This window comes from Panulirus ornatus, chromosome 12 (genome assembly GCF_036320965.1).
Source record: "Panulirus ornatus isolate Po-2019 chromosome 12, ASM3632096v1, whole genome shotgun sequence".
NCBI classification, from domain to species: domain Eukaryota; kingdom Metazoa; phylum Arthropoda; class Malacostraca; order Decapoda; family Palinuridae; genus Panulirus; species Panulirus ornatus.
Genome location: NC_092235.1, coordinates 60,534,599 through 60,550,412, shown reverse-complemented (window position 1 = coordinate 60,550,412; position 15,814 = coordinate 60,534,599). Strand labels below are relative to the sequence as shown.

General features: G+C 45.1%; 2 protein-coding genes across 4 annotated transcripts in view; one reads left to right on the top strand and one right to left on the bottom strand.

Annotated features, from left to right (window-relative positions):
* LOC139751752 (uncharacterized) overlaps positions 1-15,814 on the bottom strand; it is a 397,676-nt gene that overhangs the window by 300,341 nt on the left and 81,521 nt on the right. The window lies entirely within an intron of this gene.
* LOC139751771 (fibroblast growth factor receptor-like 1) overlaps positions 308-15,814 on the top strand; it is a 40,061-nt gene continuing 24,554 nt past the window's right edge. The window contains exons 1-5 of the mRNA XM_071667312.1: positions 308-525; positions 5,602-5,779; positions 7,124-7,280; positions 8,536-8,681; positions 12,609-12,744. Of these exons, the coding sequence (XP_071523413.1) occupies positions 308-525; positions 5,602-5,779; positions 7,124-7,280; positions 8,536-8,681; positions 12,609-12,744 (835 nt within the window). The remainder of the gene's footprint in view (positions 526-5,601; positions 5,780-7,123; positions 7,281-8,535; positions 8,682-12,608; positions 12,745-15,814) is intronic.

The following is a 15,814-nucleotide window of genomic DNA, read 5'->3' as shown; positions in this document are numbered from 1 at the left end:
TACAACTGAATACAACTGTATTATTCAAACAGCGGTAGAACCAATGGGTCCTAACGAGGCGAACAGAAACTTATAGATTACTGTTGTAGTAGTAAAAAAGATAGATTTTTTTCTTTTAGACGATCGAGAGAGACTTGCAATATCATGTTAACTAAAGAGGTGCAGATATTACTGGTGATACTATAATAACTAAAGCAGGTGCTTTTGTGCACTTCTTCCTTGGTTTTAGGTCACCAAAGATTATGATTACACTGGAGTCCTTCACCCCTCATTGACCTTTCCCAGCTCAACGTAATTCATACGAACGATGTGTATAACTTTGGGGTTATATCAAAATTCATTTGCCACCTGTGGGGGAGGCCACCTAAGTCCAGCAGTTTGTTTACGTCAGTCTTTAGCTGCAGACGTTCATGACAGAAGTCCAGCAGTTTTTTTACGTCAGTCTGAAGCTGCAGACGTTCATGACAGACAAGTACAGCAGTTTGTCTACGTCAGTCTGAAGCTGCAGACGTTCATGACAGACAAGTATAGCAGTTTGTTTACGTCAGTCTGAAGCTGCAGACAGTTCTAGACGAGTCATGCTGTCGAGAAGCATATGTGGGAGTCACCGTCATACACAGTCATGGTGTAAAGCAACATATGTGGCAGTCACTGTCATACAGTCACACTATTGAGCTGCATATGTGGCAGTCACTGTGACACACATAGTCATGCTGTAGAGCAACATATGTGGCAGTCACTGTGACACACATAGTCATGCTGCAGAGCAACATATGTGGCAGTCACTGTGACACACATAGTCATGCTGCAGAGCAACATATGTGGCAGTCACTGTGATACACATAGTCATGCTGTAGAGCAACATATGTGGCAGTCACTGTCATACAGTCACAATATTGAGCTGCATATGTGGCAGTCACTGTGACACACATAGTCATGCTGTAGAGCAACATATGTGGCAGTCACTGTGACACACATAGTCATGCTGTAGAGCAACATATGTGGCAGTCACTGTGACACACATAGTCATGCTGCAGAGCAACATATGTGGCAGTCACTGTGACACACATAGTCATGCTGCAGAGCAACATATGTGGCAGTCACTGTGACACACATAGTCATGCTGCAGAGCAACATATGTGGCAGTCACTGTGACACATAGTCATGCTGTAGAGCAACATATGTGGCAGTCAGATTCGCACAGTTATACTTACAGCAGCTATGGCAGTCTAAACTGGCACAAGCAGACGAATGACTGAAGCCCCTTCTGGTACATCATATATTATGAGATACTCTACTTGGGAACTGGATTTCTCTCTCTCTCTCTCTCTCTCTCTCTCTCTCTCTCTCTCTCTCTCTCTCTCTCTCTCTCTCTCTCTCTCTCTACTTGGGAACTAGCCCCACCCTCTCTCTCTCTACTTGGGAACAAGGCCTCTCTCTCTCTACTCGGGAACAAGGCCTCTCTCTCTCTCTCTCTCTCTCTCTCTCTCTCTCTCTCTCTCTCTCACACACACACACACACACACACTATGCCACTCTACCCTTTCATCATCTTTCATCAGTGTTGCACGACAAAAATGTGTTTCAGTCTTGTTGGTGGATAGTTTCGTCGAGGTTTGAGGACGCTTTTGCTGGCAAACAATGTAATTGGTTCACTTTTATTTTTGACGACTATTGATTCATGTCCGTCGACTGACATCATTATACTTAGTTACGCTGGCCACTGCCTATTCTCTCGCTGGGGGAAAAAAACCGCTGAAGCTCGGTTAGGTTTCGGGTTGATTAGAGGCATGCGTTACCGGACTCCTCCTCCGTGTGGAGTGTTACCTGTGTCATCGTACAAAGGGTAAAAGGGAGTGAAGCCTCCTTGAAGACAACATTGCTCCAAAGTTGTTCATCATTTCCCAAGAGATTCGAGTGGGTGATAGTAAGATTTCGTTAGGTTAGGTACGGTTAGGTTAGGTCTGGTTAGGTAGGTTTGGTTAGGTTAGGTTCGGTTGGGTTAGGTCTGGTTAGGAGAGATTTGGTTAGGCTAGGTTAAGTTAGGTCTGGTTAGGTTAGGTTGGGTTAGGTTAGGTCAGATCTGGTTAGGTTAGGTTAGGCTAGGTCTGGTTAGGAGAGATTTGGTTAGGTTAGGTTAGGTTAGGTTAGGTTAGGTTAGGAGAGATTTGGTTAAGTATGGTTTGGTAAAACTAAGCTAGCAAATAGATCAGGCCGAAGTTCACGTTTTAGTTAGACGAAGTTTAGTTAGGTTTAGTCTGGCAAAGATTTTACAGGGGTTATGCCTAGCTCGCGTCGGCATCATGCAAATACACCAGCCATGGCGGGTAACATAGCGACACAGGTGTGGAACTTTACCTATCAGAGGCCGTGGCCCGTGCAAAAGATGATGGCCATTTTGCTTCTTCCACATTATGAACGTATGATGCTTTCTTCTTAAACCTTCGTGGAATATAAGCATTAACCTTTTTACCTTCCAATAATCGTTTTCGTTTCCATAATATATTCTTGTTCTCATTTCAATATATATATATATATATATATATATATATATATATATATATATATATATATATATATATATATATATATATATATATTCACTGCACTGGTATTTTGGATCAGAATCCTTCATAAAAATGTGCCATCATCCAGAATGTCTTGTTCATCATATCTAACTTATACCTCTACTGTACCTGGTTCTCGTCAGGTCTCATTCAACAGAGGAATTATAATGTGGTTTTCCAACATGCCTGAAATAACAGAACCCATGTATTTGCAAATGCCTTTTTTTTTTTTCTACCCTCCTCCTCCTCCTCCTCCTCTCTCCGCACAGTATCCACATGTAACATATCCTCAGTCTCTGATTTTTTCCCTACATAAAACTGCATAAGTGTGTCCTCCTCCGTCAAGCAGAAAAATACACAAAACCTTGGGGGAAAAAAAGAGGAAAACTAGATCCTCTTTTCTTTTTTTTTTTTTTCGCCAGAAACATCAAACAGAGCTTGTAAAATACACTATCTTATATTTGCCAGATTCTTTCTCCTTTTCTTTTCTTGATCTTTTTTTTTTCCTTCAGCTTTTTTTCTTTTCTTTTCTTTTTTTTTGTCCTTAACCAAGCTCGCCCTTTATCAACCCATTTTAATCTTGCCTCCCCTCGTTGTACTAGTGGCAGCGACGCTCGTCCTCCAGCGCCCGTCCCTTGTCTAGGGGCTCGCTGGCGGGCAGGTAGGTAGGTAGGTAGGTAGATAGATAGGGTGAGGGTAGATAGGGTGGAGGGTAGATAGGATGGTGTTGGGGGTAGGGTTAGGGTCCTCACGTGGATGCTGTTGACCCGTATCTCTCTGATCTCTTTGTGGACCTGGTGATGCTCTGCTCTCCTTCCCTCCTCCTCCTCCTCCTCCTCCTCCTCTTCCTCCTCCTCCACTCCCCCTCCAGCGGTAATGTCCTCCCCCCCCCCTCCTCCTTCCTCTTCCTCCTGCAGCCTCTCTTACTATGGCTGATGACGCCACCTCCCCCCTTCCCCCTCTTCGTCTACTCGACCCCCTCCCTCACCCCTCCCTCTTCCCCTTCATCTACTTTCCTCCTGCCTGCGTCCTGTACTCTGGTGTTTTCTACCTTCGTCCTCCGTCCTGACTCGCTCTCTGTCTGTCTGTCTGTCTCTCTCTCTCTCTCTCTCTCTCTCTCTCTCTCTCTCTCTCTCTCTCTCTCTCTCTCCTGTAAAGATAGATTTTCGAGCTAAATCAGTCGCTTTAATGTATATGAAGGACACACACACACACACACAGACACACACACACACACACACACACACACACACACACACAGACACACACACACACACACACACACACACACACACACACACACACACACACACTTGCTATCTCTCTCTCTCTCTCTCTCTCTCTCTCTCTCTCTCTTTTTCTTAAACATCAACATTCTGTCTCCTCTTTCAGGACAACCTCCCCCCTTGTTTTCTCTCGCACAAGAATCATCCTTTCACTTCATCTCCTTTATAACGAACACCTCTTCCTCACCTGTTATCAAGACATTGCCTCCGTTATCTCTCTCTCTCTCTCTCTCTCTCTCTCTCTCTCTCTCTCTCTCTCTCTCTATGTTCTCTGTAGGACCATCTTTATCCCTTTAGGGGTAACCTTTCGAGATATCCCTCTTTTTTCCCCCCTCTCACGCTCCCTCTACACATCATCCCAACCCTCCGCGTCTTATGGCAGGACGCTCTCGTAATGTCGAGCATTTCTTATGGCTGTAGGATCTTGCCACTTTAAATCTCCTCGGGATCAGGCGTGAGGGAAGGGTCCATCCCCATAAAATGTTACCAGTAGCCAGCCAGCTGTTCAGTGACTAACTCAGTGGTAATGCGCGAGGCTCTGTCACGAAAGGGGTTTACACGACTCGATGCCTCTGGACACACTGTCCCATGTTAAGAAAGACAAGAGAAATTTATCTCGTATGTATTATACAACAGTCTGTTGATTGTTACACTCATCAGTTCATTATGACTGAAGTTATGATGAATTCAGTGGATACATAAAGAAAGAAAATAGCTTCAGAGCATAACTTTCACTGTAACTGTAACATGGTATAATTGAGGTAAAAATCATATGCAAATTATGTACACATATTCAATGAATCTTTTTGTATATCTTGATGGATATCTAACCCTTTTTAACTCATCATCTTGTGCTATTTCTTCTTCTTTTTCTTCTTCTTTTCTTCTTCTTCTTCTTCTTCTTCTTCTTCTTTTTCTTCACCCGTATAGTGCTACTGTTGCTTATACAGTACTACTGTTGCTCATGTAATCTACTGTTGCTTATATAATGCCGCTGTTGCTTATACAGTTCTGCTGTTGCTTGAAACCCAACACCCTGTTCGTCTGGGGTTATTCTCATCCCCACGTCTAAAAGACACACACAAATCTCTTCCAGTGTGTTTTCTCCCCAAGGATGCCTAATCCCTTCCTTCCTGCGCGCATTAATCTCACATTCACTGATGCAGGTCAACATTTTCCTCCAGTCCCTGCGAGGGGATTAAACTTATCCCTCTCTTCCTCCCTGGACAGACAGTCATTTCCCCATCCCATCTGCATCAGTGTGTAATCCCTTCCCAACGTGAAGTTTGCGGTAATCCCTCTTCCGTCTGCAACAGTCAGGTCTTCTACTTTTCCGTGGCATTTTATCATTCCTTAACGCTTGCCATTAACCCACTCGTGGGCTAGAGAAGGACCCCTTCTTTTTAACCTTCCTCCTTTAGTAAAATGTCATCCTTCTTCTTCGACTTCAGGAGCCAGAAAAGGCATTTCAGCAGACTTTGGTAACAATCTTTCAGTAATCTCCTTCTCTCAGTAATCCTGTCGTAAATCTCCCCTTCCCCTGCTGCACCAACCGGTGGCAACTCCTCCTTCGAGGTCATAGCAACACCATCCTCCTGCCCCCTCCTCCTCCTGCAGCCTCCTCCTCCTCCTCCTCCTCCTCTCTCTCTACTCAGGAACGTCCTTAGGAGTGACCACAAATCCTCGTGGAGCATCCATTGATCCCCCGGTTAAATCCCTCCCCTTCCTCAATAAGTAATCCCCCTTAGCAGCGAATTATGCCCCTTTCGTGGTAATCCTCCCCCATTAATCGCCCTTTCTGTGGCTGCAGGAGAGCCGCGGGTGACGGGGCAGTGGCAGCCGCGGAAGGTGGCGCGGGAAGGCGGCGTCGTCAAGCTGGTGTGCCCCATCAACGCCAGCCCCGAGCCCTTCTACGAGTGGTTCAAGGTACTGTACACAACCAGCCATGACCCCAGACCTTTTGCACACAACACGTACGAGACACTAACGTGGATATAGTCATCTCTCTCTCTCTCTCTCTCTCTCTCTCTCTCTCTCTCTCTGCCACATTACCACAAGAAGTTTTCTTTTCCCTTCAAGCAATACCACTTCAAGAATCTTGAGATTAATTATAAGAATATTGGATCGGCTCATTTTCTCCTAGAGCTTGTACGAATGATTGATTATTGCATATAGCTTATTCATAGTCTCCCTCTGGAATTGTAACACATCTTAGAAATGGCCATCGCGCCATTGAGTCGCCTTATAAACACAGTAACGACCCTACAGTCCACCATAACTATCGGTCTGGGTGATTGCATCGACGTTCGGGATGTGCAAGGCCGCTAAACAGTAGCCAATTAGGGAGAAGGTTCGTGGAGATTGGATGGGAGAGGAGGAGCGGAGCGCCCCCCCTCCCCTTTACCACCACCACTAGGTGAACTCAACAACCGGAGAGACTCTTGGAACTACGTTTCTTATCTGCCTTCTCCAGGTGTAGCCTAAGCTAACACCTTGATGGGTGAAGTGGGGAAAGGAGAGCACTTTGAAGTGGTGTTCATTGGCACTCGTCTACTTTTGATCTGCCGAGCAGCAAAGGCCTCTATGTTGCTTACTTCTGCCTCAGCCTAGATCAACTTCCTAATCACAAACACGAAAAGGAAGAAAGAGAAATCGTCTCTCTAGTTGTTCACTCTCGGCAACCACCTCCATTTAAACTTTCTGAATACAAGTACATTAGACGTCCATCTCATCAAATGGTAGAATTCAGCTCCAGGAAACTAATCCAAACTCGTAGTCATCTGAGCCTCGGAATTCCATACCTAACTTGAGTAAGACAGACCTGAATCATATGGCTTACATGACTTTGAGATTATCATCCTGTGTTTTCTCAAGACGTTTTATAGGCTTATGGTTATCTTACTATCTTACGTCTGTGACTTAAGTCGCTGTGTCGTTCTCTTACTGATGGCTCTCTCTCTCATCTGACTTCAAACTGGTTTTGAATTCTCTTGATTCGTGATTATCTGTCAACCTGGCCTCTCCTTGCCAAGGTAGGTTCTATGACTCATGTCGCTTGTCATAGTGAGCCGAGTCTTTGAACGGATTCAGTAACTCAGGTAGCTACTAGCTCTTCGACTCTCTCTCTCTCTCTCTCTCTCTCTCTCTCTCTCTCTCTCTCTCTCTCCCTCCCTCCCTCTCTCCCTCCCTCTCTCTCTCTCTATGTACTTCAGCGACCGTAGCGAAGTCGTTCACTGAATGACAACATGTCTTGCGACTCTCCCTGTCCAGGATGGCGAGGCGGTGAAGGCCACATGGAACCGGTACAACCCGAAGAAGAAGATCCTCCGGATCAAGCCGGCACGCATGGAAGACGCAGGGTTCTTCACCTGCGTCGGGATCAACGGCTTCGGCCAAGTCAACTCCTCCACGTCCCTCATCATCCTGAGTAAGTTTCAGAGTCCCGAGTCCTCCTCCTCCTTCATTTGTGCACGGTGGTCTTTCGCAGATCATTCACGGGTCTCAACAGTAAATAGCATGGGTGAAAAGGCCACTTTATTAGACTCTGATGAAATCGCTGGAAGGGTCTAAGTACGTTGCCACTCATATTGAACGAAAAGCTAAGGAAAATATCATTACTGAAGTAAATTAACACTTTTTTTTTAGTTCTGATAGTAAAGGAAAATTGTATTGTAGAAAGCGAAGAACTTTAGACACCTCTTTCGACAGATTCAGATACAAGAACAGGTTCTCCGGAGGGTAATATTCCAAATCATCAAGGTAAGCTGTGGTGTATTGAAGTCATTATCAAAGCGAAAACGTAAATTATGAGCTGCCACAAGTAAGCGTTTTAAAGTAAATCTTAAGAACATGTCAGAGGATCGTATGCTTTTAAGAACCTTAATAGTTCCTTGCGGCCGGAGTCTTCTTTCATCATGTCTTCCTCCACAGGTAGGCCAAAATTATTTGTTCTCCCATTTTTCCACCCATCAGCAACACAGAGCCATGCCTTCATTTCTCATCCGAACAACTTGAAACGTGGTAGGCTTGTACCCCTGTTCAGTACACCCTAAGACCCTATTTGAATCATTTCATTTTTACTTTAAGTCTTTTTAAAAGATCTTGTTGGGTCACAACTCAGATAATAATTCTTTTTAAAAGTGCATCGAAGACAGATTGACATCGTAAGCATCATCTGGGCACTATGATCTTATCCCAGAGTCCCGTGAACGTATATGTCGATCAACGTAATCATAACGTCTCCCTCTGTAAGGGGGAAATAATTTACCAAAGTTCACAACCACTGAAATGGCACATTCTTAGTTATCGACATCTTCATTTATAGCAATTTAGCCAATGATGATAACACCTGTCACACCTTGCTATGATCTCCACATACATGGCAACAGTTACATCCTGAAGGTGAGTATGACAAGTCTCCTCTCAAAGACATTTAAGGGTATGTAAAGGAAGGTGACATTCTGCATTCACTCGTGAACCGAATAACTTTTCATTTTGCTGCAGAAAGCGACGACCATTTTCGTGTGTCGTCTTACCCTATCGTGTGAGCGGCGACACAAACTGTCAAGGATGGATGAGTTACACTGACCTTTCTAGTCTTTTTTGAGTATTTCAGTGCGAGCAAGTCACGGGAGATATGGCGACGCTGACTGATGAATGCACTTCCACCTACTTCTCTTCAGGGGATGGAGAACCCGAGGGGGACGTGATGGAACCTAAATTGACGGAGGTGTGGCCCACAGGCCCTCTACAGCGACGCCGGGAGGACCCTCTCACCCTGACCTGCCGTGCCCAAGGTCTTCCCACCCCGGTCGTCACGTGGTACAAGGTCAGTTGCTTTAACCCGCCTGGTCGAGTGCATCCTGCCCCACCCTCAGGAGGTGGGTTTTGCCTCAGCCACCAGTCGCTGGTCTTCGTCTGACTCGTTGGTTTTCTCAGGAAGGGATCTTAGGTCTCTTGTATCCGGCTCTTCGCGTCATTATTTTTGCCTGTTTCACTGATATTTTTTTTTCCTTTCTCTATTGGTGTTTATCTCTGTATAAGTACCTCTTCTCTTGGTGCCATTTAGATACTCTTATACCTTTTTTTTTTTAATCGAAGTATCTCTTTGTCTAAGTAATCCCTCATCAATGTGAGTTTTGCGGTAATCCTTCTTACGTCAGACGCAATTAAGTCTTCCCATTTTCTCTCTCGCGTGTAATAATTCCTCAAAAATCGCCATGATTCTTCCCATTTTCTTTCTCGCGTGTAATAATTCCTCAAAAATCGCCATGATTCTTCCCATTTTCTTTCTCGCGTGTAATAATTCCTCAAAAATCGCCATGATTCTTCCCATTTTCTTTCTCGCGTGTAATAATTCCTCAAAAATCGCCATGATTCTTCCCAATTTCTTTCTCGCGTGTAATAATTCCTCAAAAATCGCCCATTAATCCATTATCAATAGAGAGCACGATCTATCCTCCTTTGTCAGCCGCTGATTTTCTTACAGCAAATTGGAATCCCCTTTCAAAACCTTGTCGGCAATTCTCCTTCAGCTGCCAGTTATTACTCTAATAACAACGAGCACTCCTTCCTCCTTCGGTGAAATGTAATCATCCTTCCTTAAGACTTCAGTAGTAGCCAGAAATGTCTCCTTCAGCGGAGTGATAATCTTTCAGTAACCTCCTTCTCTCAGTAATCCGGTCGTAAATCACCGTATCTCTCCTGAGTCAATCAGTGGCGACTCCTCTCCCTCAGAGACCACAGCAACATCCCTCCATCCACTCCCTCAGCAACATCCCTCCATGCCCTCCCTCAGCAACATCCCTCCATCCACTCCCTCAGCAACATCCCTCCATGCCCTCCCTCAGCAACATCCCTCCATGCCCTCCCTCAGCAACATCCCTCCATCCACTCCCTCAGCAACATCCCTCCATGCCCTCCCTCAGCAACATCCCTCCATCCACTCCCTCAGCAACATCCCTCCATGCCCTCCCTCAGCAACATCCCTCCATCCATTCCCTCAGCAACATCCCTCCATCCACTCCCTCAGCAACATCCCTCCATGCCCTCCCTCAGCAACATCCCTCCATCCACTCCCTCAGCAACATCCCTCCATCCACTCCCTCAGCAACATCCCTCCATCCACTCCCTCAGCAACATCCCTCCATCCACTCCCTCAGCAACATCCCTCCATGCCCTCCCTCAGCAACATCCCTCCATGCCCTCCCTCAGCAACATCCCTCCATCCACTCCCTCAGCAACATCCCTCCATGCTCTCCCTCAGCAACATCCCTCCATGCCCTCCCTCAGCAACATCCCTCCATCCACTCCCTCAGCAACATCCCTCCATGCTCTCCCTCAGCAACATCCCTCCATGCCCTCCCTCAGCAACATCCCTCCATCCACTCCCTCAGGAGTAGCAGTCAGGGTGACCACAAATCCTCGTGCAGCACTCATTAATCCACCCTGGTTATCCTCCCCCTTCCTTTATTTCACATTAATCCACCCTGGTAAATCCTCCCCCTTCCTTTATTTCACATTAATCCACCTTGGTTAATCCTCCCCTTTCCTTTATTTCACATTAATGCACCCTGGTTAATCCTCCCCCTTCCTTTATTTCACATTAATCCACCCTGGTTAATCCTCCCCTTCCTTTATTTCACATTAATCCACCCTGGTTAATCCCCCCTTCCTTTATTTCACATTAATCCACCCTGGTTAATCCTCCCCCTTCCTTTTTTCACATTAATCCACCCTGGTAAATCCCCCTTCCTTTATTTCACATTAATGCACCCTGGTTAATCCTCCCCCTTCCTTTATTTCACATTAATCCACCCTGGTTAATCCTCCCCCTTCCTTTATTTCACATTAATCCACCCTGGTTAATCCCCCCTTCCTTTATTTCACATTAATCCACCCTGGTTAATCCCCCCTTCCTTTATTTCACATTAATCCACCCTGGTAAATCCCCCTTCCTTTATTTCCCATTAATCCACCCTGGTTAATCCTCCCCCTTCCTTTATTTCACATTAATCCACCCTGGTTAATCCTCCCCCTTCCTTTATTTCACATTAATCCACCCTGGTTAATCCTCCCCCTTCCTTTATTTCACATTAATCCACCCTGGTTAATCCTCCCCCTTCCTTTATTTCACATTAATCCACCCTGGTTAATCCTCCCTTCCTTTATTTCACATTAATCCACCCTGGTTAATCCTCCCCCTTCCTTTATTTCACATTAATCCACCCTGGTTAATCCTCCCCTTTCCTTTATTTCACATTAATCCACCCTGGTAAATCCCCCCTTCCTTTATTTCACATTAATCCACCCTGGTAAATCCCCCCTTCCTTTATTTCCCATTAATCCACCCTGGTTAATCCCCCCTTCCTTTATTTCACATTAATCCACCCTGGTTAATCCTCCCCCTTCCTTTATTTCACATTAATCCACCCTGGTTAATCCTCCCCCTTCCTTTATTTCACATTAATCCACCCTTGTTAATCCCCCCTTCCTTTATTTCACATTAATCCACCCTGGTTAATCCCCCCTTCCTTTATTTCACATTAATCCACCCTGGTTAATCCTCCCTTCCTTTATTTCACATTAATCCACCCTGGTTAATCCTCCCCCTTCCTTTATTTCACATTAATCCACCTTGGTTAATCCTCCCCTTTCCTTTATTTCACATTAATCCACCCTGGTTAATCCTCCCCTTCCTTTATTTCACATTAATCCACCCTGGTTAATCCTCCCCCTTCCTTTATTTCACATTAATCCACCCTGGTTAATCCTCCCCCTTCCTTTATTTCCCATTAATCCACCCTGGTTAATCCCCCCTTCCTTTATTTCACATTAATCCACCCTGGTTAATCCTCCCCCTTCCTTTATTTCACATTAATCCACCCTGGTTAATCACCCCTCCTTTATCTCACATTAATCCACCCTGGTTAATCCTCCCCCTTCCTTTATTTCACATTAATCCCCCCCTGGTTAATCCTCCCCCTTCCTTTATTTCACATTAATCCACTCTGGTTAATCCCCCCTTCCTTTATTTCACATTAATCCACCCTGGTAATCCTCCGCTTTCCTTTATTTCACATTAATCCACCCTGGTTAATCCCCCCTTCCTTTATTTCACATTAATCCACCCTGGTTAATCCCCCCTTCCTTTTCTCACATTAATCCACCCTGGTTAATCCCCCCTTCCTTTATTTCACATTAATCCACCCTGGTTAATCCCCCCTTCCTTTATTTCACATTTCCCTGAAATGCAATATTTGTTTTTGCTCGTTCGAGAATAAATTTCCCCTAAATAGCTGTATAGCTTTCAGGAGGACATTGAGGAAGATGTCTTTTCTAAATATATATATATATATATATATATATATATATATATATATATATATATATATATATATATATACATATACATATATATATCCCTCAGTAGTTTGGTGAGATTCATAGCTCGTGAGGTGGATTGTTCTTTGCTGCTGTCTCTCCAGTGACCACATGTGTTCACAGTACACATCGAAGGATCATGATTCTATACTGATTCTTCTTCGCCGCGATTCTTCTTGACTGATCACTCTATAGCTTGCCTTAACCCTATACCTTTATTATATAATCTGTGACAATGTTTAATGATTAGTCAATACCCATTGATGAGATATCTATAGCTGACCCTATGTTTATATTTAGCCTATAGGGGGAACAGTAAGGTACTAAATTGTCATTAATTAAGGTCTTTTTTTCTGTCCCCGACACATTTCAGGACAACCTGCTCCTGAGTAAGGTCGGGGAGCAGTTGTCCTTCAGCAGCTTGGAGACCACGGACTCAGGGCGCTACACCTGCAGAGCCAACTCCGCCCTGGGAGGCGTCTCGGCCAACTTCACGCTAACAGTCTTGGGTCAGTACCTGGGCTTGGTGAGGGAGGGAGGAGACATGGCCTGGTGAGGGGTCGGAGGGTGTGGGAGGCAGGCAAGGTAGGGAGGAAGGAAGGGTGGGAACGGGGGTTAGGAAAAGAGAGAGAGAGAGAGAGAGAGAGAGAGAGAGAGAGAGAGAGAGAGAGAGAGAGAGAGAGAAACATGTCGACCTATCATACAATCAGCGGTGGACATCAGCCAGAATTTGTCATTAATTGTAACTTGTGGTGATGCAGGAGTCAGCAGTCAGCTTCAGCAATTCGAGACCTCGGTCCAATTTCTGTCTGTCCATCAATATTACGTCCTGAAATTCACCCTTTTCTTCGCCTGTTTCCATATTTCTGCGTCTGTCTGTGTATCTATTTCTCGGCGCGTTTCTGAATTGTGTACCACTGGGACATATAAGTTTACGTGGCTGCTTACGCGTCGCAAGAAATGACTCTTGTGACGAAGGAGCGACACAGATTCCATTCTTTAAAATTACTATCCATGAGGAACACACAGCATGAACCTTGCACTGTTGAATATACATTATCAAACCAATCAACAGCCACAGTTAAGGGTATAACACAACTTTTAACCCAGCAACTTCACGTTTATAGTACGTTAGAGGACGATAGGTATTTACAATACGACACTCGTGAATCTTTGAGAGATCCAGAGGGAATCATGAATTAACAATGACAAGGTAAGAATGAATCATTCATTGTCGGCTGGTGGGACAAGAACAGGAGGAGGAGGAGGAGGAGGAGGTTCAAGAACAGGAGGAGGAGGAAGTTCAAGAGGTGGTACAGTGTGTGGGCCGAGAGTGTTGTCAAATGGGAGGGAAAAAATACAAACGTTTGTGAGTGTAGTCTTATGTAATGCTAATACGTATATGGATGAGTCATTTTCTCACCTTTTACTTATCTACTTTTTTACTTCAACTTACGTTCTTTCTTGTGTCTATTAGAAGGCATGGCAACCACAGATGGTACGGATTTTGTCTTGCAATTCTGAGGTTAGGTCTGGGAGAGTGGAGGTCTGGTCTGCACGTCTCGTGACAACACTAGGCATGGATGGGTGAGGGAGCACAACCCGTCCCCTCCCTCTGTCTAACCTTCGCTACACCTGGTGTTGCCCTGGACACACACAGACACACACACACACGTCTCGCTCCTGGTGCTGCCGTCTCTCACACATGACCTGCACAATGTCTCTCACACACTACAGACAACAGACCTTATTATTTCCCCCCCCCCTTGTGTATGATTCTGTTTCTCTTGGACAACTCTCTTCTTACATCCCGTTACTTCATTTCAGCTTTATTGCTCTCTCTCTCTCTCTCTCTCTCTCTCTCTCTCTCTCTCTCTCTCTCTCTCTCTCTCTCTCTCTCTCCTCCCCACATCATCCCCCATCACCAGTAATTCCCTCGCTTTTACTTTCCCCCAGCGGAACAAGTTCCAAGTGCTCCTCTCTGCCATGGCCCAAGGCACTCACAGTATCTCCTATTATCCACCTAAGCATCATTCCGATATATTCCTCACTCAGGCCTAAGTGTCTTCCGCTACATTCCAAGTATCGCTCTCATTTGTAGGTCTCCTCAATACCCGTGTAATGAGGAACATAAGGCCTCGCAGAGAGAGGAAACTACATGTATTTTTTTAATGAGATCATCTGAGTGTCTTTGAAGGATGAGGCGAGTCTTGACTTTCATTCACGTTTTTTTTTACTTCATTTCTTTTTTTTTTTGGAAGGTGGTGGTGGTGGTGGTGGTTTAGCGAGGCCATTGCCGTGGGAGGGTAGCACACTGGTGAGGGGGTGTGTGGGGATATATATATATATATATATATATATATATATATATTTATGAATATGATGGGGATGAATAGCGCGAATATGCACTGAGGGAGAGGAAGTGAGGTAGGGATGAGTAGTAGCCTGAAGATGAGGTGAGTATAGATCATGAGTCAAGGGGTCTGTGAGTACTGTGGAAGCAGAATAAAGTGAGTACGAGTCAAATGAACATGATATGAAGCGAAGGTCAACAATTATTGTTTCTAAAGACGTCTGTGGTGACGATGAGTGGCTGGCGTACAAATGAGTGAAATGAGACGAATATAATAAGTAAGAGGGAGAGGTGTGGGAAGGATGCGAGTAAGGGCTGTGAGAGGGAAGTGAGGGGAAAAAGAGGAGGGGGGGCAGGGCAGTTGGAAGGGAAATGAGACGGAGATGAGAATAGCAACGTGAAAGGATGGTGAGAGGAAGATGAGGTGAGGGTGAGAGGAGGGTGAGAGTGACTTTGTAATTAGTGAGTGGTGGAGTGGACGAGAAGCTGCCGCTGCTGCCTCTATTATGATAAATATTGGCAGATCCCTTCATTAGTAATTCAAGGAGATCTAATGCGAGGCGGGGGTTTTGCAATGTACCAGCCTCAATCCATCATTTGCCATTACTCACCCAACTTCCTCTATCTTACACACCATCCACAACCCGAATCCCTTCACCCAAACGAAATACCTCATACCATTCCACCCAATTTCCTCCACCCAACACAACCCATTCCACCAGTAAAACCCCTCTCTCTCCCCCACAGCACCCAACAGCAGTGATCTCCACCTTACATAACCCATCCACATTCTCTCCATACCACCTCTATACGTCTCTCCATCCCACACACACCCACACACACACCCACACACACACACACACACACACACACACACACACACACTAATGTATAAAACAATGAAGGCGTCGCCAAAGACAGGCTTGTGTGATGAAAGGGCTCCACCAAGACACTTCCCACTGACAGCAAAACGCTAGTAAACACAAATACATGAAAAGTGTATCATTAAGAAAAAGGAATGATGGTGCTTCCACGACCGTGTGTGTGTGTGTGTGTGTGTGTGTGTGTGTTGCCGCTGGCCATGTCATCCTGCAAGGTGGCATTTTGGGTTCAATTACTCACAGCGAAACAATTATTGGTCTCATGATAACATTTGCCTCAGTTATGAATGCTTTGTTCAGATATATACATCCCTCACTGTATTTTCTTATATTCATTGTATTTCA